General features: G+C 38.5%; 1 protein-coding gene across 8 annotated transcripts; it reads right to left on the bottom strand.

Annotated features, from left to right (window-relative positions):
* Positions 1–368: 368 nt before the first annotated feature.
* Positions 369–23,093, bottom strand: TMPO (thymopoietin). Of its 8 annotated transcripts, XM_066319328.1 has the most exons (11): positions 22,669–23,093; positions 14,880–15,006; positions 13,097–13,252; positions 10,948–11,048; positions 5,766–5,885; positions 5,552–5,647; positions 4,885–4,995; positions 3,988–4,077; positions 3,840–3,905; positions 3,588–3,679; positions 369–2,257 (listed from the first exon to the last, which is right to left on the bottom strand). In XM_066319328.1, the coding sequence occupies exons 1-11, from the start codon at positions 22,909–22,911 to the stop codon at positions 1,966–1,968; spliced, it is 1,494 nt and encodes a 497-aa protein (XP_066175425.1). In that variant the 5' UTR covers positions 22,912–23,093; the 3' UTR covers positions 369–1,965. The 8 variants fall into 8 exon arrangements, with proteins under 8 accessions (XP_066175425.1, XP_066175426.1, XP_066175427.1 ...); XM_066319329.1 differs by lacking the exon at positions 5,766–5,885 and having other exon boundaries at positions 22,669–23,092; XM_066319330.1 differs by lacking the exons at positions 3,840–3,905; positions 3,988–4,077 and having other exon boundaries at positions 22,669–23,092.

The raw sequence follows: 23,093 nt of genomic DNA, 5'->3' as shown, positions 1-23,093 counted from the left end.
GTTTTTTTTTTTTTTTTTTTTTTTTTGATGATGCTGATAGTATCCCTGGTCAACTGAAAGTATTTCATGTAACTAGGAAAGAAAGATATATTTTACATTCAAACATGCAGCAAAGTGGTGTAAGAAATAATTTAAAATGAAAATGAAGTTTCTTTAGCATTGAAAAACAAATGAAAGCTATCTTCTCCCCCACCCAAATTAAAAGCCTGACATAGGCTAAAGGATTATGGTGCAAAACTCTGATACTAAAAATGATGAATATGCCTCCCACCAAGTGACATGAACTGACGAGTTTATTATCAGATTTTAAATTTTTTTTCCAATATGGAAGACTGTAGCAGCGCAAAATGACACCACTGATACATCACTTGTCTTGCTTTTGCTGCCTTTCAGCAATGCATTTATTTTGATAAGGAAAATCCACACACATTAAAATCATTTTTATTTTTCTCCATTTTTGACACCAAAAGTGAATGTCTTATGTTACAATTCTCTATAAGATGGACACAAGTTTAGCTATTTGGATTACTCAAAAAAGCAGTTTAGAAGGAAAAAAAAAAAAACATTAAACAGGAAAAAAACCCCAAAACTATTGCTTTGCTACAAATTACCATGTCTGTCCCAAAGTTCACAGAAAGTAAAGCTTCCCCATAGCTATAGTCTACACAATAATTGTACCTAGAGTAAAAAGATACTGACTATTAACTAATGTTCTCAGCTTTTTATAAGTAGCACTTTAAGAATAAGTAGTATGATTTATTGCAATTTTGTACCAAGCAATAAGACTGAACATCTGTATGCTGCAGATTTAAGCACACCAAAAATGTATACATTCATTTTAAAAAAAGTTTTGCTTATCACTCTTCATTGGTAGTAGTGAAGTCAGCTGCCTGCTCAACCAAGTTACACAATAGAGAGTGTTTCAGCATGCTTCCACTGAGAAAAATAGTCAATGGCATGAAAGTAGTAAATCTCACCTTAAAAGATGAAACTGTAGCAGAAAATGCAGCAATGCCCTCTTCATATAAGAATAAAACTTCATATGGAATTTTCACACTTTGAGAATACTTCTCTACATGAATATTTAAAGATAATCACAAAGCTGTGTTGGAAAGACCTCACTCTTTTATAAAAGAAAAAAGACCACTGCTAAGGTTGGAATTTAGACTGTTTCAGGTAAGAATCTTGACCCAAAGAAGTATTTTAGTAGCAAATTATTATGATGTAGTTTTTATTTCCCACACATATTACTAATAAATAAGTTCCTCTAAGACATCTCTTGCCAATTAGGTTCGTCTTCAGCTCCCACAACACTGTAAGCACTAAAATGAAGGGATACATTTAAATGAAGTTACACTTAAACAGAATTACTAATATGATACTAAGACTTTTACAGAAATGCAATCAGGTTTACAGTTACATTTACTAAAAAGTTACAGTAATCTACAGAAAAGGTTGCTGTTGTACTCTCTCTACATCCTCAGAGATCAAATGCAGTTATGTTGTTACTAAAAAAAAAATGCATTTCCCTTTAACCCATGTTAAAATCCTTCTCTGCTCTAATCTAGAGACAGAAGTACAACTTCTTTTCTGTACAAAGGAAAAGCTTTAAAGACACAGCTTCACATTTTACTACATTTTTGCCCTTCTCAGCTTCCAAGTTCTTGCAAAAACAAATATACATTTTCTCAAAAGTGAATTTAAAGGATGTCCACATTAAAAAAATAAAGCCTACAAAAAGTTCAAAGATTTAAAAAAATGTTACTTCCATGGCAGTGATCTCCTACTTGTCCCAAGTCCAGAAAGTTACTGATGTCCATTTAATATTATCTTTCTTCATTTATCCAATTTATCAGGTTCCAATCACATTATTTGTAGGAAGTCCTTGAGCCGATGAGAGGGCAGAAGAGTTCTCTACAATTAAAAAACAGGAGATCAAATTGGGTGTGCCTTTCAGAAAGATATTCATTTGGCACTGCCCTGAGTGACCATATCCAGGTATCTAGAAAAAGGATTTCCTTGATTAGATTCCATTGACTGATAAACCAAAAACATGAAGACTGAAACAACAACAAAGAGAAGAACTTTTATCCACAGGGGAACAGGGCGCTCTTTTTTTACTGGTGGCTTCTCCGACTTGATGTCAGTCGAGGTACCATATTTTTGCGCATACTTAGAGTAACTTTCCTCCAGTATGAAGTCACTGTGCTCTAGAGGCCGGCTTGCAGCTCCTTTGATTGGTCTACGGCAGCTAGCACTGTTAATTAAAAAAAATAAAATTGAAATACTGTATATTTAAAAGAGCAATCTAAAGTACATAGGCAAGTTTTAGTATAATTTAAGAACTAAGAATTATTTCTGGTGAATACTGTACCTGTAATACTATTTTTGAAGCTTGACATATAATGATAGACATGTTAAAAGTTAATAATTCAGTGTTCAAGTAAACATTGTTAAAAAAAAAAAATCTAAAATGCTACTTCACCCGATCCACATAAAAAGGATCATAACTGACAATCAAACTGTAGAAAGTGTCTCCCCTCCATTTGTATTTAATAATTACTTATACAGCCCCGCTGGGATTCCTAAACTTAAGATTACCTCCAGCCAATAAAATATCTACTGACGGCTAAGCCAATACACAGAACTAGAAGATAAAGCAGTAAGGATTAAAAAACCCCATGTATACTGCCAAGTTCTTATATACAAGGAATACACATACATGATTTTTATATTAAAAAAAAAAAAAAAAAAAAAAAAAAAAAAAAAAAAAAGTGGTATGGATTTAACTAGACCCCAAAAACAGGAAAGTAAACTTGAGTGGTCAGCAGATGCACTACAGTAGTAGTAACTGGTACTATATATTCTCCTTATGGTTAAGACTTTATGCAATTGCAGTTTAAATTGAAGCTATAATTAACATGTTGGAAACACAAGAGATGATTTCATATCTTAACATGGGGAAACTTTTTCTCATATCTTCTAAACAGAGCAGTTTTTAAATTGCCTAATTAACCAGAGGATTGCTTCAATTTTTGTTTAAATATAAAGACTCAAAAAAACCCCCCAAACAAGAAAACCCTCAAAACCCACAGGCAATAGCATTTCCTAGGTGCTATCTTTATTCACACTAGGAATAATCAACATGACTGCCACTTAAAGGAAAAAACAGGGTATCTGAAAATTCTTTCTGGCTTTGCAAAAGAAAATTCACATATATGCTGCGAGATCTTTCTTTAATTTAACAGCAGGCCTAAGCAGTTGCATCTAGCCAAAAATTTAAATACTGCAAGTCATTACCACAGAAAAGCCCTTTCTATTTAACTTTCACCATCCAGAAATTCCAGTAATAATTCTTACTATAGTACCACCCTGTTTTCCTTCTTCCAATTCAAATACAGAGGGGGCAGTTTAGGCAACAAATCTATATATGTAGAATGGAAGAATAGGTGGCTGCCACCAACGTCATTGAGCCAGAGTGCAAAAACTGTTCCTCAGAAATCTATCAATATAATCAAAAGATATTTCTCAGCTTAAATAGGCTTACAAGAACTGAGAAAAAAAGCCGCCATAAACCTTAGAAATACCTAATTCCTGTAGGTGTTGATACTTCATAAGGGAACATTTCTTTAAGAATATCCCTTTCTACTCTTCTTTCTTCTGTAGTTCTCTCCAGCACCTAGGAAACCAAAAACAGTTAGAGGCCAAATAGACGCAAAACCAAAAGTTTCTTGCACAGCTATCTCAGAGACCACAACCATGTGCAATTTGTAAGAATGAGTGAGTCACCCAGTGACATTCAAGAAGTTTATTTCTTGGGTTTTAGAAGTTTGTTTAACCTTAATTATTGGCAGCCATCTGGTCACTTTTGGTGTCTTAAAGCATTTAATAATCTCCTCAGTTTCCTTTAAGATAAAGAATAAGTTGTATAAATCCTATACACCTGCCAGCTGATGATGTAGATGATCAAAAAAACTTAACCATCACCTCTATCATGGCTGTGTTGAGCAGATCACAGGGCTGGTTGTGACCAACATGATTTAAAAAGCACAGACGTGGGCAATCTGTCTCTTCTTGCTGTAATAAACCATGCCACAGTACAGTAAAATACTGACTGGAAAACCCCATCACCAGTTTGGAATAGAACATCAAGTTTACCCACAATCTTCTATTTGACAACTCAGTCTACATCGCAGTCATATTGTAAATGAAGTGTTAATAGCAGCTTTATCTACAGCTACATGAACAGATAGCATCTTGCAATGTAAAATTCCACAATATTACAGTATTACATTAATACAATTACATATACTTGCAGGTGCTTTAGACAGTTCTCCAAGAGATATAATTTGTGCAAGCTTGAATAGATTAATAGTAAAAGAATTATTTTATTTCCTGATAAATGACAGGAGTCTACAAATGCTTTTATAATTCAGGCCTTTGGTCTAAAGTAATTCTACTACTTGAGTCTCTAAATTAAAGCACATTGCGTTTTTTCAGGATAGGCTGATTTACAAGCTCAAACGGAGATAACCCAAGTCTACTCTACTTTGTGCTATTCAAAGAATTTAAAAAAAAAATCTATGTTTTGTTCAGAAAAATAGCAGTACAAGGAGAAATAACAAATCAAAATATATTTGTCTTAGGAAAAAGGAAAAAATCAGATTTTCACACACACACACACACCCTGAAATCTGAAAGGGGAAGATCAAAATAAATTAATATTCTCTTTTATGTCATGTGACATAAACAACACTAGTTTCTTTTGACTGGTGTCACCTGGGCAATGACATCTTCCACCCCCTCTGTACCAAGAAGCACATACACACAAGAATTTTATTCACAAAGAGTAAGCAAGAGCAATCTAAGTTTTAATTTATTTACTTCAGCTGTCATCAGTGGTTTCTTTGGTGTTCTTCTGGGCATGTCTGAGAGTTCACTGACTGACAGTGTAGGAGTTGCATGCTTGAAATTTCCAGGCACCCTATTGCCAACCTGCCAAGATTCAAAATTGTTCAAACTCAGAAACAGCCAAAGTACAAAGTGAAAAGGGGCAAGGTGGCAGAACCAAACAACAAAACCTTTATGTGCATTGAATACATGCATGTTAGAAGTTAATTTGAGAAGGTTATGTAGCAGATACTCCATGATCAGCAAAGGAAACACACTGCTTATCATTCCAAGTAGTTTCTTTTAAGCCATTTAGAAGCATAAAAGCTATTGAGTTCACAAGAAAAGCCAATCTTAAAAGCAAATATTCTGCCTGTACTTTAATAAATTAAAAAAGTATTTAAGCTTTAAAGTGGTTCTTTTCTGCCCACCCCTCCCAAAAGACATTAGGTGGGACCTAGGTGTTGACCTAGTCCCATCTCAAAGTGAACAGTATTAGGCACTAAAACAGATACTGAATATGTGTTTTCAAAGACTACTGAATAGTCTTACTTTCCTTAGAACAGTCTTCTATTTGTCCAAAACAGAATGATTCTGTCAGTGAAGATACGTTACAGAAGAATACCACAATTGATTAAACATATTTACTAAGCATATTTACTAGGGTCTTGTTGCTTGCAGCCAATATAGTTTCATTTATGGGAGTACTCTCTGATATTACAGCATCATCTACAGGCAACTGTGCTGTAGCTTCCACCTGTTTGTTTAAAACAAACAAAAGAGAACAATTGAATAAAAGAGCCACTGGGACCCTAAGAGTGAGAGAGAAAAAAAAGGCAAAAAAAAGCTTGTCTATTACAAAAGTCTCTCATCACCCTTTTTCTTGGTGCTCTTCTTGAAACTCTTGTAGACTCCCTAGAAAATGCCTGCAGAGGTCCACTTTTTGAAGATCCACTTGTCCAGACAGTCTCAGTAACTCCATCTTGAGAATAGGTCTATTCAAGCATCAAACACATGATCATATACATGAAAACCAGCTCCAAACATCAGATATTCACAACCAAAAGCCAAAATAGCATGCACATTCCAAAAGCAACATGTCTACAATCAAGAAACTATAGATCCTAATAGATTCAATAATGAATAGCTAGCTAGATTAGTAGCATTGACCATAATACTTACATTTGTGCACTGCTGTTCAAATACAGAACTGAATAGATAGTGCCCAACAGTAAAATCTCCTAATTCGCTCACTGCCCTAGAATGAGCTAACACCACAAGGAGTTACATCAAGTCATGGATAGCAGACATGAAGCTTTCAGGCCCATTACATTTCCTGTCTACACACATAAAAATAAATCTGACCATAAGCAGAAAACATAACCTTGTTCTCCATACAGATAGAGATCTATTCTCTCCAGCAGAGTTGGACAGTTTATGTCTCGGGGAGGGTTTCCTCACTTAAGATTTAGGTTGTTTAAAGTCCTTGGCCCTCTAAAAGCCCCAAGTCACGTTAGTACAAAAAAGTGGAGTCTTCAAGGTTCTGTTTTCAAATTTCTTGTGATGTTTATTATTTGATATCTCAGAATTTTCTCCGCTCCCAGCTGAGGTTTGGACAGCAGCTGGGACATGAGGTGACTGCCCACGATGGGACATCCCCTTACATTTATACAGATAACTACATGTTGGTTATTTACTATTTTGTACCAATGCCTAGTGCCCACACTAAAAGTGTCATTTCTACTTCAACCAAATCAATTCTTAACTACTTTGTGCCATCACCACTTCAAGAGATGGAGGATGAGGAAGAAGAAGGACACGAGGTACCACCCAAATTCCACCATTTTGTCCCCTGTTTACCTCTATTCTGTGAACCCTAAAACTACTGAATTTTGCATCTTCTACTGTGCTAAACTACACAGTTTTCACAGTCCCCTATATTTCAACAGGAACTGATCTTCAGCCACAGGGGTCAGGAACAGAGATATTTAATGATCTTAAAGAGTTTCCACATACAGGGATGAAACTAGCAATTTTCACATAACATCAGGTTTAAACAATCGAGCCTGACAAAGATCTCTCACAAATCAAAGTAACAGCATGAAGTACCAAACTCTTATATAACAAATACAGATCATTCCCCATGCTTTACTGCAAGTTTCATGCTCAAAACAAGTATCACCCTCAAAACTAATTTCAACATGGAACAGGAGATGTGGATCTGCTTCTTCCTAGATTACATACAAGATTTTCTTTTTTATTTGGTTAAATCTTAAAAAAAAAAAAAATTATTACTTTTTAAATATTTCCATCTTTGCACATTAACACCTCATACAGTGATTTATTACCAAATTTTTGGAAGTTCCACTCATTGCTAAATAAAGTTATATACTGCAACTGTCGGTTACAGGTTCAATAGTGGAAATTACTTCACTAGAACAGTATTAGCCACAAAACAACATGTTAAGAGAACAGGCTGAAAAGTATTTATTAATTGAGAGGGGACAGTGAAACTAGAAGCGGAGCAGCTTTATGGTTCTATGATAAATTCTGTGTAACAGCTACTACATACCCAGCAGAGGGAGCACAAGTGTTTCACTTCACTTCACTCCAAAGTCACTAAAGTACTTTATAAAACAAATGCACAGACTTCAGTCCAAACAGATTCAGATTTTTTTTTTTTAGAATTATAGATTTAAGCCTAATTCTCCAAAATTCTTTACAATTTCAACAGACTTATGATGAAACATCTTCTAACCCCTTCTTAAATACTTACCAGACACTGCATTCTGTTCTTTCCTGCAACCTACAATCACTGTTCCCCATCTCAACCCCATATACTTTCTATTTGAGAGATGTTCCTCAGAAGCTTAGGAAAAAAAAAATACTAATTTCAGAGTGTCTCTACTCCAACACAATCCACTCAGGAAAGCAGGAAGGAAAATTCACTCATACTAGTAACAAAGAGCTCCCCATCCCAGACTATTTGACTACAAATTACTTATCTTCTAATCAAAAGCTACAAGCACTTCACTAATAATTGCTTCTCTCCTTCAGATGCTTCAATCATATGTTTTAAGTACCAAGTTTAAATTTTTTTCTTTTCAATCTTTTCTTGAAAAGTCTAGGAAAAACCAGAACCTACTTCATAAAACCCATCTAGACTTCAGTAGAACACAGTCAACAGACAAAATAAAAAAGAAATAAAAATTGTTGTCTACAGTTAGAATTATCCTCACTGTCAACGGAGCAGGCCTCTAACCCTATCAAAATGTAACACTCATGTTAGGTACACCAATACTCTACACATAACCAGAGAAACAACAATGGTGTGGTACACAAGCAGTGTTCAGCAAGTGCTTCTAACTATCAAATAACTCCTGAGCAGTGGAGCTACAGATTATGACTTCACCTCAGCTATCACTTACCAAGTTACTATACAGGTAGTCAAAAAAAGATATAGAGGGATGAGTAGAGGAACACAGCACATGCAGAACGACATTGTACAAAGTTTCAGGAAAGAGACTAGTTCTACATTGTTCCTTACAATTTACATTGTTTAGCCTGCCTCCTGTCCAATGCCATTTACTATGATGTATCAGGCTCGGTTTTGAACTCCTACTCAAGATTTACCTAATGCATTAGAAGGGGGTATTTAAAGGCTTTCTGCCAACTTTTCAGTATGAGGAGGTAGTTAAATACAAACAGCTGAGCTCAAGTTCACCCAGCCCTCCACTGCTGGCTGATAAGACTCAGGCCTGCTTAACCTCCCCACCCAGTTTATTTTGCAGCAATTTGCCTAACAACTATTTGCACTCTCTTCTTAGGAGAACAGCTACATCCAGCCATGCCAAATGAGGGTCTTGTCAGCTATGTATGCCTGGTCTAAAACCAGTGCTGCACGGGAACTAGAAGTAACTAGCAAGTCTGCTCATTCCACACTGCCCACCAGCTCAGCTTCACAAGGCTTCAGACAGTCTTTGAGCCAATGCCACACAGTGCACGACAGCTGAAATAGTTCTTCAGAATGAGCATAGTCCCTTGACACATTAGCTGAAAACCTACAATGCAATTCCACAGGAAGAAGAGAAGGAAAATAAAAATCTTCTCTACGTTCTGGCTTTGTTCTCAGTAAAATACATGACTACACACATTTGCTAGCCAAAAGCATTAAGTTTTTCTTGGCTTCAAGCAGCTGTAAAATTTTACAGGGTGTGGGGGGGTGGTGGGTGGGGCTGTTTGTTTTGGGGTTTTTAGATGGTTTTGTCTGTTTGCTGTATGTAAAAAAACCCAAGAAACAATCAGAAGTTCAAAGGTAAAAGGTTTAACAAACTAAAGAGAGTTTCTGAAGAATTTGGCAATTTTGAAATTAGGTAATTTTTTGATTATTCCTTTAATTAACTCCTGGTAATTTAAATATACAAGTTGCAAAATATTGCATCTGTATTGCACATGTAAGATTGCAAGACAAAACAGTAATAAGCTGATACTAATATAGTGAAACTGGATGACAAAAAATTGAGTAAACAAATCATCACTTAAAATACCACAAAAATATCTCACTAAATCTCTTCTATTCCGTAAATGAGTTCGTGTAGACTGAGTTTTGTTTGTTGATAGCAGAATTAAATAACTTTATTACACTGAAGCTGGCAGGGATAACTTTTTTGAAAAAAAAAAAAAAAAAAAAAAAATTCTTAAAATACAAGAAGATTAAGATGCTCATTATAAAGACCATTACAAGCAGAAGTTGTCTGAACAAATTAAAGAATATTCGGGACATTGAACTACATGTATTTCAATTTTTTTTAAGTAAAATCTGTTTAGCTTGTACCCTAAAACTCTGACTTGAAATAAGCAAATTAGTTATGGATCTCCATAACTGTGTTGCATTCTCAAGGTCATATAGCAGCATTCTATCCACTTTGAGAGACATCCATAGCTAAAGCATTTTTATACATACACACACTGAATAACAAGCATCTAGCATTTAACAAAGTACTGAGAAATGTCACTGCAATCTGCTAAAATACACCAAGCAATTAACAAGTCAAATTCTGAGTCACTGAATGTTTCTTTACAAGCCCTTTACTGCAGCATAACTCCACTACTTCCTGGTCAGATGAATAACACTGTAAAGACTGTGTCCTAAGCTGGGGAACAGGGTATTTAGTGACACTTTCACATCAGAAGGACACATCAGCCATCAACTACCAAACCCAGTATTCTGCAGTTTGAAAATCAGAGATGCTTCTGTAAAATCCCTCTTGCATCAAGCAGAACTCATAAGTAAAAAAAAAAAAAAGACAAGTGGTACATACAGGGAGATCTACACTTGTTTTTTATGCTTTTTCTTCATAGAAGTTTTTCGACAAATTCATGTCTACTCTAGTACTGCTGCTACAAACATAGTTGAAGAAAAAACATTATACAGATTGCTAGTGTATGCCTGTACACACATACATACACCTATACATGCAGGCATATACCCACATACATTACTTCACATATTACATTTAAATGAGTCATTAAACTCATTTAAATGAGATGTATTTAAAATGAAAACCTATATTTATAGGTATTTAACCATATATATAGGTACTTAAAAACACTTCTCAAAAAAACTCACACACCCCTTTGATTAGTCTTTTTTTCTTTTTTTTTTTTGGAGAAACCCCTACTTTTATTAAATCAAGTTGATTACAAGCATCCAACAGAAAGCCATCAGCCCACGTGACTTAAAAATCTGTCAAGTCTCCAAAACCAAGCATGTTAAGGTTGCCTACTATTCTTCTCTAGGAGGTGCTACAGCAGCTGGCAAGTCAGACAAACAGCTTTTGGCAGACAATAACTTTGAATATTATCAGACATGCTAAAAACAGCTGCTATGGTTAATTCACAAGATTTTCATGCTACATTAGAACAGGCTTTCTAAAAGAACTTTTGAAAAACAGCAGAGCTCACTTAGTCAAATGTGATGTTAAAAGTAGTAAGGTGCTTAGTGAGCACATCACCTGTAGTTAGTAGCTGTTCCACATGCTGCTATGATAAACATACCTGGTTGTGTTCAACAGCTCTTTTTTGTTTCAGTGCTACGGGTGTCTTCGTCCTGGTTTTCAGAGGCTCTCTCTTCTCAAGCCTCAGCTCAGTCTTTGGATCTGCAACCAATTTTAATGTAACTGTTTAATGTGTTTATTGTAGTTTATATAATATTATTTGTTGTTCGACTAGTTGAAACCAAATGTACTTTAATAAAAATTAATTTTATGAGGGAACTTAACCCTTATGAGTTACTATTTCCTTAAAAAGCTGTGAAACAGGTACATTTCTCTATTAGATGTATAAGAACAAAGACATTTGAAGAATAACCTTAAAATTATTTTAAAACACTGACCCACATATTTATGTTTTCTGCAAAAAATCCTACACTTCAGATAAACCTTGACCAATCCAGCAGTTCCAGTTAGAAGCTGGTATCAAATTTCAATTCCTTTAACTGAAGTACCATTCTACTATTGATTGTAAGCTTGTCAATGTTGTTTGAAGTTGTTAGCTTCGTTTCTCCTAACATATGTCTTTTATATAAAACCTCCTTTTTGATGATGAGAAAGGAGAGTGGTTAGCAGTCATCTCACCAATAAGAGGATATATTATTTCCACAGCGTTTCTAAAATTCTAACAGCATTACACCAACATATTTAAGATTTATTTATAAAAAAACTTTTTTTTTTTTTAAGGGAGAAGGAATAACTGGGTTTGAGTTTTTTCCCCAGTGTGTGATCAGTTCAGTAATTATAAGAAGCTAGCTGTCAGTTGTGACTAGGCTCTTGGGTGTCCCAAACATTGTAATAAATCAATCTCTAATATCCTTTTCCCCTTAAAAGTGCAAGAGATAAAGTAGGAAAACAAGCCCAAACATGCAAGGGAGATCAATCCAATTACTAGTTGTATTTTAACCCTTTCTGTCCTATGTCCATGGAAATTCCTGTAAAAACAAAAAAACCCCAACCCACTCCAAAAACCAAACCACACTAATAAGCATCTTCTAACACTCCATTCAAGTATTCTTTAAAACTTGTGCTGTTTTTATTTTTTGTAAATTACACAATGGTGTGTTTTCAGTTCCACTTTCTCCAGCACTACGCTTTCTTGATACAAACTTGATACTAAAACTCCAAAAAAACACACCCAGGACCAACCAAACAACAACCCCCAACTAAGTCCATAAAGAACAGAAAAAGGAGCTGAATCATAAGTGTTAGAAATTAAACAGAAAAAAAACCAAAAGGTTAATAAACCAACATTCATTCACTACCCCATAGTAAATAACTACTGTTATTTACTGTGAGCATTGTAAGACAATTGGACTAGTACTTAAGTATGAAGTGCAAAGAACATTGAAACACACCCAATATGCAGTTCTCCTGTCTATTGGATTTACAGGTTTCAGTTTGGGAAAATTGGATAAAAGGGATCAGTTTAGCAAAAGGTTTCCATTCCCAGGACAGGCACCTGGATCACTGTGCCTATATGATCCAGTACATGACTGACATAGCTCTCAGCGGTATCTTACAGTTTAGCAAAAGGTTTCCATTCCCAGGACAGGCACCTGGATCACTGTGCCTATATGATCCAGTACATGACTGACATAGCTCTCAGCGGTATCTTACAGCCTCACCCAACAGCCAGACTGCAGGAGAATATACTGAGGAAGATTAGGAATGGGGCTGCGGCCGAGCTCCATCCCTAATGTGGTGCAGCTGTATAAAACAGGTGAACAGCACGGAAAGAGAAGCATGGAAGGCTGATATCTATTGACAAATCACAAGACAGCAAAAGGGCATGCAGGTGTTATGCATGTGAGAAAGAAAGGTATAAAGAGTTAGGAGGACAGCTAAGAGAGATTTTTGCTGGCTGTGCTGCAAGGAGGAAGGGTCGGGTGGTTGTGTTAGGGACAGCAAAGAGTTAGCTGGTCCAGAGGATGGAAGAAGAGGAGTCAATGTTGTGTGGAGCTGCCTGTGAGAATATGCACAAGAAGGTAAGACATTTTAATACAGGATAATAAACTGACAGTTTGAGACCACCATCCAGTGGTGCCAAGCACTGACTCCAACACAAAATCATACCCTCTTTAGGTTATTTCTACTGCAAGTATTATTCATGTATAATTTGAATCATTCCCATTCAAGTTCCACTCAAGTCTTACCTTCTTCATTGTCACTGTACTGGTCAGAATCATTGTTTCCATTCTGTCTAGTGTTCTCAGTAGTTGCAATCGCTGGGAGAGGCATAGGTGCCTTCAGGTCAGGACCTTGTTCCATTAGTTTCAAAAGCTTTTTCTCATAGAGTTTCCTAGTAGTAGCTATAATAAGGAAGGATACATGTTAAAGAAACTTTTAATCGTTTCTGACTTGAATGATAGAACTTAGCTATTACATATTCTTTGAGAACTTCTGAACATAATGTTTTGTTTATTTTTCTATGGCCCAGAGTGTGTGTATGCATATATATATTTATATATAAATATATATATATATATATATACATATACATACAGACCTCTAGATACATAACTCTGCCTCTAAGGCTCTCCTCTAAGGCTTCTACTTTTCAGTTTAAGAGAATACACTCTTCATACACTGAAAGCTATAGAAAGGAAATCTATGGAAAGTGAACCTATCTGCTTCTTAGCTGTTTTGCTTCATATGCTGCAATATACAAGTTGTTATTTCCTCACCAAACAAAAAAAAATCAGTGAATTTGATATTGCAAGGGCAACAATTTGGAAATTGCACTATTATGCTCCTAAATCCCTTACCCTGGAACTAATGCCCCTGCTTTTGCCTTGTTGTCAAACTCAGTCCAATAAGCATCAGAGGTGGTGCAAGCAAGCAGCAACAACAGAACTTTCTGCTTGCTGACCTCTAGCCATCAGGTTAGTTTGCTTGATCTAAGAGCACAGCTGTTTAAAATATTTGAAGTCTAGAACATACTTCTACATCTGGACTTGCAGGCAAAAATCTGTAGAGGTGACTGGTGCCTGAGCTGTTAGAGAAAAAAAAAATCTAACTTTTCAAGTTTTCTGATAAGAGGAAATCACCATTTAAAAGAAATGGCAGCCTCTCAAGAAAGAATCCATACCCTGTAAGAATTAAAGGCAGTAAGTTAGACCAAATGTAAATGCCTTTCTAGTGGACTAGATAGCTTCTTGAGTTTTTCAATACTTGAGTACTATCCAAGAGGTACAAGATGAATGGCAAGGCATGCACAATCAGCCAACTGAAAATACTACAGATAAGACTGAATACACACAGGACCGCAGGCTCAGTCACAGACACTTCTATCAACCTAGGATTTCAAGACCATTGCACAGAAGGCTCTGCATACTACAGACAATCTTCTTTTGAAGAGTTATGAAATCAAATTCCCTTGCCATTAGGTTACTGCACAATCTGAAAGGCAAGGCACTTTGATCCCACATCACAGATGAGTGCCCAAGGCAGGAGACTAGGCTGGGGTCAGGACTACTCCTGACATAGGCCAGCACACAGGACAGAATGCTAGGCTAGAAAAAAAATATTAGGAAAGGAAAACATTACTGCACAATGCAGTGAGTAGGAAATGCTCTAGGGATAGGGAAGTTCCCTGTTCTCATTCTGCTCTCAGTACTATTAGGTTATTATGTAAGATGCATTTCCTATTTAAGCGGGCTCAAATCTAAACCTCTGTATCAGAAAACCTAACTACCCCAGGACTGAACTTTAAGTAATAGTTACACAGCTTCAGAACAGAAGTTGGAATATCTCCAGCTGGCCTAGAACACGAGAAGCAAACTGCATACAATGCTTCAAAACTTTTCAGTGTAAACCGTCCAATGAAAATATCCTAGGTGTGAAGCAGATTGCAACAGTACCGGTGCTAAAAAGTACCTGAATCAGGGAAACTTCACAAGTGAGGTTTAGTGAGAAATACTGTTTCAATTGACCTACCTACAATCGGGCCAGGATTTACTCCATACTTCATCAGTTGCTCTTGAAGGTCTTCATTACTCATCTCTGTTATATCTAGGTCATCCTTCTCCTCTGGTCTGGGTTTGTCAGTCTTCTTTGTAGCTTTCTGAGAGCAGGAGGGAGAAATGAGAGACAGAGTGTTTCCAGTTAACACTGAACACATCTTTTTCTTCTAAGGGAACAGAAGACATAAGAGTACTAAACATATAAACCCAGAAAAAATATTAATTCTATTCTCTCCCATGATCACTACTAAAGCTTATGTGCAACAGTACAAAAACATTTACACCTACTAAGAAAGCATGTACAACTTTTCTACTTAGGAATTAAATACCCATTACAAGTCTCCTCTAGAGTGAAAAGAAAAAAAATCACTCATTATTCTGGTCTTGTGTTTTAATTTGAAGTTCAAGTATACAGTGGGAGGGGATTGCTTTCCTGTGACTGGAGAAGGAAGCTTCTAGTTGTTTCACCATCGTTACACAAAAGTACAAATATTTATATTACCTTTGCATTTCTTTGCTTTATTTTTCTACCTGGTAGGTCAGCCTTTCTTCCTCTAATGATATGGAACAATTTCTTCAGTATTTACATACTTTCAACCAAGTTTCCAAAACTCCTATTCCTACTTGTCCTGTCATCCTCAGTGATATTACATGAGTGTTACCAGGAAAAGCAAAAATCAGAAACAGTCTCAAATTTTTAAAATCCTGCTTGTCTGCTTAGGCCTCTACTACTTGTAGCGCTAACAAATTCTAAACCCAACTCTCACAACACTACTTGACCACTTGGCAATGCACCATATCACCACATACTGATGGCTATCAAAATAATCTGCTGAGACGCTACTCCTAAATTAGCAGTTTCTACTTGATCCAAACAGAGTGATCATAACATTTCTTCAATTTGGGAAGCCTGTTACTATGACAGGCATTGTGAAAGTGAGGAGGTAAGAGAAAAAAGCATGCTAAGGATTTATATGCTCTTTACTAAGAAAGACTTTGATACTGCTTTGAAATAAATCATATTTGTATCTCAAAGTTGTATTATATAAACAGAAACAATTTCTGCACTTACCGTTTTTCTCCACTCAGGTGTCCAGAGGGCATATCTGTTTTTTTCTGGTACTAACAAAAGACTAAAATTCCAAATACAGATATGCAATAAACAACACTCAGTAACAATTAATAGGTCTTTTTCTTGTTATATTTTATAAGAGCAACAAAACACTTTATGATGATTTACATGAGCCAACAGTATCTAGCTATTAATGCCAGTTCAATATTCGTTTCTCTGCAAGCTTGGTCTTGCCTCAAACATCTTGGTATCTTAAAGCTAAGCAGGGACTGTATGAGGGTTTTCCAAATATATCCGACTCAAGTTTTCCTCTGATTCCTGGATATTCCAGCATGCTGAACTTAAAATCAGCTGCTGAAAAGCAACAGAATCTCCAAGAGATCATGGCATTTCTTTATTCTAAGAAATAGAATCCAAACAGTCAGAAGAAAGTATAGGGTCATTAAAGTGGCAGTTTTGACTAAAGACAGATTTACAACTCACTTTATCAGTCATTCCACTCCTAACTAGTTTTTGAAGCAATTGAGCCTTCTTACACAGTACACAAGAAACAATCAACCTGCAGCTGCATTAGAACTTCTATTCACTTTTGAACATGTTGGTCATAACATTATGTCAAAGTAAATACCACATTAACTTCAATTTCATATTCAGTGTGTTTTTTCTGGACTACTGAACCATCCAAATAGAAAAAAAGTTCTGAAAAAGATGCTGGGTTTTCTTGTTGAGGTCTGTTTAGATTAACGAGAGCTCTGGTATTTTGCCCACATCACTAAGCAGATTAACCAGGGTGCTATTCCAAATCAGATGGAAACTACCATGGTGCAGGAAATTAACATTCCAATGACACCTTAGAAACTGGAAACCTAAATGTAATATATCTTCTCTACCTTTGCTCACTTAGAGACTATAACAATATATACCAGAAAATACTATAACACTATATACCAGAAAAACTACTCAGCATTTTGGATGCTTTACAGCAATCTTAGCCAATAGAAATCTAACTGCAATTAATGAGTATCAGGGTACTCTAACACGAATTCACATATCTCATGGTTTCTTTGTGGCTTTTTTCTTTCAAAACACCATTTCACTTTTTCCTGCACGATCATCTCAGAGATCATAAAAATAGCCAGTTTCAGCAAAGAAAAAGAGTAGGGAGCAGATGAAGAAAGTTGAAAGTAATGTGTTCTTCAGTAATTGAGTCAGATGTGTTCATTTTGTGTTCTGTAAGGTCACAGCTTTTACTTTTGAACACCTATTCTCCTTAGAGCAGGAGCAAATGACTTCTCTCACACAAGTAGAAAGCTGTCATTTAACTGTTTACTGTACCACAAGAGGAGTCCCTAGAAGCATAAGGCAGGACAGAAGAATTTCTCATACCTCAGCTGTGATATGACAGCATTAACTTCATCAACAACACTAGCTTTAATTACCACCACTATTGTAGTGTAATGCACCACTATGCATCATGACAACTTATCTGCTGGACTACACCATGAGACAGATCAAAAGAACTAGCTTTAAAATTTAACACCATAAATTAAAACCAAACCAACCCCAAAATCCCACACCTGCATTTATCTGTTCTATGATCACTAGTAAAATTCGTCTTACCGTGGTGCAGAGATGACGTGCTTAAAATGAAATTGTGGCAATATCCAGGATTTGCCGAAGTAAGGTGATGCAGCTGACCACTTTGCCCATAATGTAAATATTTTTGCAACAATACACCCAAAGCTATGTAAATATTTTTGCAACAATATTCTCAAATCAATAAATCCTTATCTGAAAATCGTCTAATTCCATTCAGAGCTCACAGCATAAAATATTTCTAGTCATTGCTAGTTTCTAGAAAATAGAAGATGGAAGACTATCTGCATATTTCACTTGAGAGATTTGTTCACATCAGAGATAGCAATTTGATAGTGGTATCCGTAAGGCTCAGATTCTTGATTCCCTAGGAACTGACTCTTCAAAAAAGTATTGAAGTGAATTATAAGCATGGGGCTGACACACAGTATTCTCAGAACTAGGGCCACAGAAAAACAACAGCATAAGTTCATCTTCTCAAGTACCATCTCTGGACAGTACAAAGCTTTCACTTTTTTTTGTCACAAGAACAGCAGAAAATGCAAGCAACCAGAATTTGGACTTGGAAGCTCCCTACCCCTTACCCTTGGCACTGCTGCTGAATAGAAATGAACAGCCAGAGACCAGCCTAATCAGGCAAACTTCATAACCACCTGTACTGGTCCTAGCACTGTCCCAGGACAAGCATAAGAAACATGCTGAAGAATCTGTTAAATAATAAAACCAAAAACTATGGGGCATCACTAGAAAACTATTTTCAAATCCCAAGGTAAATGGCATCTACATTAGGATACACAATGATTTTAATCCCAAACAGGTGCAGCTTCAGTACTAGATGCAAAAAGGGTCAGTGCTTATTTACAGTTTCTCTGGATGAGGTTAAGTTAGGCTAAAGAAAGCCCAAATCACGCCAACAAAATGCTGTTTAATTCTCCAGTTTGCAGAGTTCCCTCTGGTAACAAATAACTATTTCTCTTAGGACAGGTGAAAACAAGGAACTGATATGCAATGTGCTAACAATAGATTTATACTGTGAAATAGATAGGTCTTTATTCACCTTGTACTTTCTAGTCTACCATACACAATCATTTCCTGCGGTAGAATTTCCATTTTAAAGAATCAAGTCCCACTGAACTTTTTAACCTTAAAGGCCTGGAGACAATATTTACCAAAAGTGACAGGACAGACAAAATAAACAGTGGAAAGGAAATTATGCAGCAGCATAGTGATACACACAACTTAAAGAATTCACTACCTTGTAAACATAATTAGCAAGTGCCAGACTTAGAATTTCCAAGCCTATGTACAGTAACAGTTATAAATTGTAAGATTATAGACTATTCAACCTTTCCACCCCTTCTCCACCCAGACACTAATTTCCATATTACTTGGTGAAGGAAATGTACCCACCCAAAGTCTGAAGGTGCAGAACAGCATGGCAAGATGTCTCACTTTGGTCACCTCATCCCTGCTGCCCACAACTTTCTCTCAGCCAGAAGATGAGTGCCTTTTAAAAGGCCACAAAGGATTTAAACTCTGTTTTGGGTGACATTTGTGCAGCAAGTCATAATTAAGACATACAGCCACACAGAAAACACCGAATAGATTCTCTACCTTCACTGGGCATACACAGATGCTTTACACTGTCTCACCTATCCAGTACACTTTCCACACAGCGAATCTTCATAAAATAACAGCTTTATGATAACATTTTCTTTTCCAATAGGGAAGGAGTTAAAGCGCTTGTTACCTCAGCTACAGCTATCACAACCACAGCATTCCAACTCTGAAGAGCTGAAGCTGGCTCTTTATTTACTTGGCTACTTGATTAGAACAAAAAGCCCCAACAATCCAAACAAACAACTCTCTCCCCCACCATCAAACCAAACTTCTTTATCTGATAGGTCTCTTGTAAGACCTTTCAAACAGTCCCTTCAGGTCCAGATGTTCTCATCACACCTTTATTAACAGGAGACACTTGACTGATCTTTTCCATACCACCACTTTAAAGGTCAAAAATATCACTCAATACATGTTTTAGAACTGATTTTTCCAGGACATGAAATACACAATAAGATCAGTTATCATAATCTACATGTTCTAAGCTCTGAACAGCTCCTGCGTGACAAACAGCATCAAGACATTATTTTTGGTACATGCATTAAAATAATGGTCCTAGAGAATCAAAAATGTAATTTCATAGTTACTTTTCCTGTGAGCACAGGTATGGGCTGATATTCAGCCCATAACTAACCAGGAAAAGGGGCACTCAGATGCAGATGGTTCATCGTGCAGCAGAACAGTGTCTTGCATATCTAGTCACTGTCCTCACATACCTCTATGCTAAACATGCTTAGGGGAAAAAAAGGAAAAAAAAAAAGTTGCTCATAAACATAAGTAGAACTGGAGAAGCAGGCTCCTCCAGACAACGCTATCAGACTGAGGCACAAACAGGCAAACAGGTGTGATTTTAAAAGCTTTTCCTCTTCTGGTAGGAATATATAGCCAAAGTGAGCTATATATTCTTGGGCTGCATAGAGCTAAGCCAGAAGAGTGATGGATTCAAAACACATAATTTGAACAGAATTCAAACTATAGGATTTTGTCTCTGCGCAGCTTTAATCAATAGAAAATAAGCACCTAAATGCATTATCAAACGCAAAAAACCACTAAAATGACAGTGTAGACAGTTCAAAATCATTAATGACTACAGCCATGTCAAAACTAACGCCAGTATTAAAAACGCGGTGTAGCTTTCAGTGACTGGAGCTCGGATATTCAGACGACTCCTCTGCACTTGTTGCTCACAGCCATTTTAAGAAAAGCGATGCCTCCCCCCTCAGGACCCCGGAGGCAGCCGAGCCATGCCGCGGGCGCCGCAGGAGCCGCCCGGCGCTGTGAGGGCCCCGGCGCGCCCCCTGGCGCCCGGCCCGCGGCCCGCCCGCCCGCGCCACACCCTCCGACTCCTCCGCACACACGGACTGCAACTCCGCCAGCCGGCAGGCTCAGAGAGGCTTCTAACTACGCGCTCGTAATAAAGGAAAGGGCGAGCAGGGCCAGAGATGTGGGGGGAAGGCCCGTTCCTCTATTTTATTCCTCCTTTCCATAAATCCTTGCAGGTTCGGCTTCTCCCTTGCCCCTTATTTGTAACTTCTTCGGAACTCTGAAGTTTCCCTCCTGTCCTCTCTTAATCTTATCAAGATATTTTGCTTTGGTTTTTCATCAGTATCCCAGTCCCCTGGGATGTCAGACTTCCCTTGCTCTTCCTCTTCTTTCTGACTGTTCTGGGGGAAAATCGATCTGGAGACACGCGTGCTAATCTTTTTGAAGGAAAGTGCTCAGAGAAGCACCCTTACCCAAAAGACATTAACAGGGACAACAGTTAGTCAGGATACAAGCAGTTTCAGAGCTACTCAAGTGGCACAAAGGAGACAACAAGCACACATCATCCAAGTTTGTTTTGCTTGGCAGGTATTGTTTAGCATTTTTCTGAGTGTTTTGGTTTGAGATTGGTTGTTTGGGGCAGGCGGGCAAGGGGAAGGCAACACAACACACGGCACAACGGACCCAAATCTGAGCAACCCTTACTAGAGAGTCTAGTGAAGTTCTAAAGCCTCTGATACTAACACACAAGATAAGCCTAAATAGCACAGAGCCTTCCAGATATTGTTAACAAAAGTGTAGGCGTACCACCCATTCTGTAAACATCAAAAAAAGTCACCCATAATTGTTTAAACTTAAGCACTGTGGAAAGGAAAACTCAGATCTAGGATAGGAACTAGCAGTTCTGAGATGTTCCTCCACCAACAAGCATGAAACAAGTCAGATTCAAGCTCATCCTGTTTTATTCGAAAGCACCTTACGAATGCTACCAGTAGACCATTCTAAGTCAGAGAAATGTCTGTTTTACTGTAATTGCATTCACTGAATGCCAGTTAAGCGTCTGAAATAGACAGGTGCTAAGATAAATAACTTGAGTTTAGAGATCACTTCCTCTTGAAGTTGCAGTTTTCAATTTTTTAATTCAAGAACTCTTCTTTTGGGCTTTCGAAGGTTAAAGCGTGAAAGACCTTCGAAGGACTCCATTTCTCGGCACGCTCGAAACTAACGACCTTTGAAACATAGTATCTAAGATATAATTAAACAGTTGTACTATCACACACATTGGGACTCCGGAAGCTGATAATCATTATCCAAGTCTTTTCTCGAGACCAGGCATCTGGCAATTATCAATGGCAAGATACCTTTCTCAACACATTCAAATTTATAGTCCACTTATGAAAAAGAAGGAAATCACATTTTCTCAAAGAGAAAAATTCCAAACAGTATCAGCTTCCTCTCTTTCCTTACATGTGTGAAGTCTAAGAAAAGCACAGTGGACGAACTGAACAGGCTCCAGAGGCGCTTTGCTATAAAACACATCTCACAGGTACGAGCAAGACATCTACATTACGCAGACCCTCTTTACACTGAACAGTTCACCTCATCAAGCGAAACAAACCAGCTGTTCCCTCACAGCTTCATCCTTTCATTTAGAAGCATTTACACCAAGTAGCATCGCTGCCGTACAACCAAGACAGCGGACAGGAGTCCTTTCCTGAGCAAGTTGCAGCCTCGTCCAGTTCTCTTGTTTCATTCCTCCAACCCCGCAATAGTCTGCTTAGGAGACCCCTCGCCAAGCTACAGTAAAGGTTTCCCAATTGACAGTCGGGGGGCTGTCGCACACTGCACACGCGGTCGCGCTGCTCCTGCCCTCCCCAAGCCAGCCGCTCCAAAAGGCGCTCAGGGCGGGACGCATCCCGGAGGAGCAGCCAGCGACCCCTGGCACCGTCCCGCCGTCCCAGCTCGTCCCCGACGCGGGGCGACCGCCCGGCAGCGCCGCTGCTCCTCTCCCCCAGGCGGCGGGACCGTCCCGGCGGGGCACGATCCCGCCCTCAGCCGAGCCGGAGACTCTCCCGACCCCATGCGGGGACCCCGGCGCGTCGTGCCGCGCCCCGAGCCGCGGGCGGAGGCGGCTGGCCCTGTTCGGGCGGGAAAGCGGGCCCGAGGCTGCCGGAAAGCCGAGGCGGCGCGGGCGGGAGGCAGCAGTACTCACCCGCCCGGCGGCAGCAGCGCCGCGGCTCCGGGCGCCGAGAGGTGTGGGCTCTCGCTCCTCGTCGCTGGAAAAGTCGGGCTGCGCGAGGGCGGGCGGGTTGCGGGCGGTGAGGTGCTGCAGGTAGAGCTGCACGTACACGTCCTTGCGCTGCTCGCCGCCCGGGAGGCTCACATTGTTAGCGATCAGCTCGCTCTTCAGCTTCTCCTTGGTAAGCACCGACGGATCCGCCAGGAACTCGGGCATCGCCGCCGGCCGCAGCCGCCGCCGCTCTCCCGGGAGAGGCACCAACAAAGCGCGGGGAGAAGGGGCGGGGGAGCGGGAGGAGAGGAGGACTCGCCTGCTCCGCGCCAGAGACCAGCTCCACAGCGGGCGGCCGCGCGCACCAAGCGCTTCTTCCCAGCCGGCAATAAACCGCGCCCTGATTG

The sequence above is a fragment of the Sylvia atricapilla genome, chromosome 5 (assembly GCF_009819655.1).
Source record: "Sylvia atricapilla isolate bSylAtr1 chromosome 5, bSylAtr1.pri, whole genome shotgun sequence".
NCBI lineage: Eukaryota > Metazoa > Chordata > Aves > Passeriformes > Sylviidae > Sylvia > Sylvia atricapilla.
Note: the sequence above shows the minus strand (reverse complement) of the source record. Positions and strands in the feature narration are given on the sequence as shown.

What these genes read in the sequence shown, in the direction of transcription:
- TMPO (XM_066319328.1), bottom strand. Translation starts at nt 22,911, where the DNA reads ATGCCCGAGTTCCTGGCGGATCCGTCGGTGCTTACCAAGGAGAAGCTG. An exon ending in GAGCTGTTGAACACAACCAG is followed by an intron (nt 5,886 to 10,947) that starts GTATGTTTATCA and finishes ATGCTTGAATAG; the next exon opens with ACCTATTCTCAAGATGGAGT. An exon ending in AACCACTGATGACAGCTGAA is followed by an intron (nt 4,078 to 4,884) that starts GTAAATAAATTA and finishes GGTTTATTACAG; the next exon opens with CAAGAAGAGACAGATTGCCC.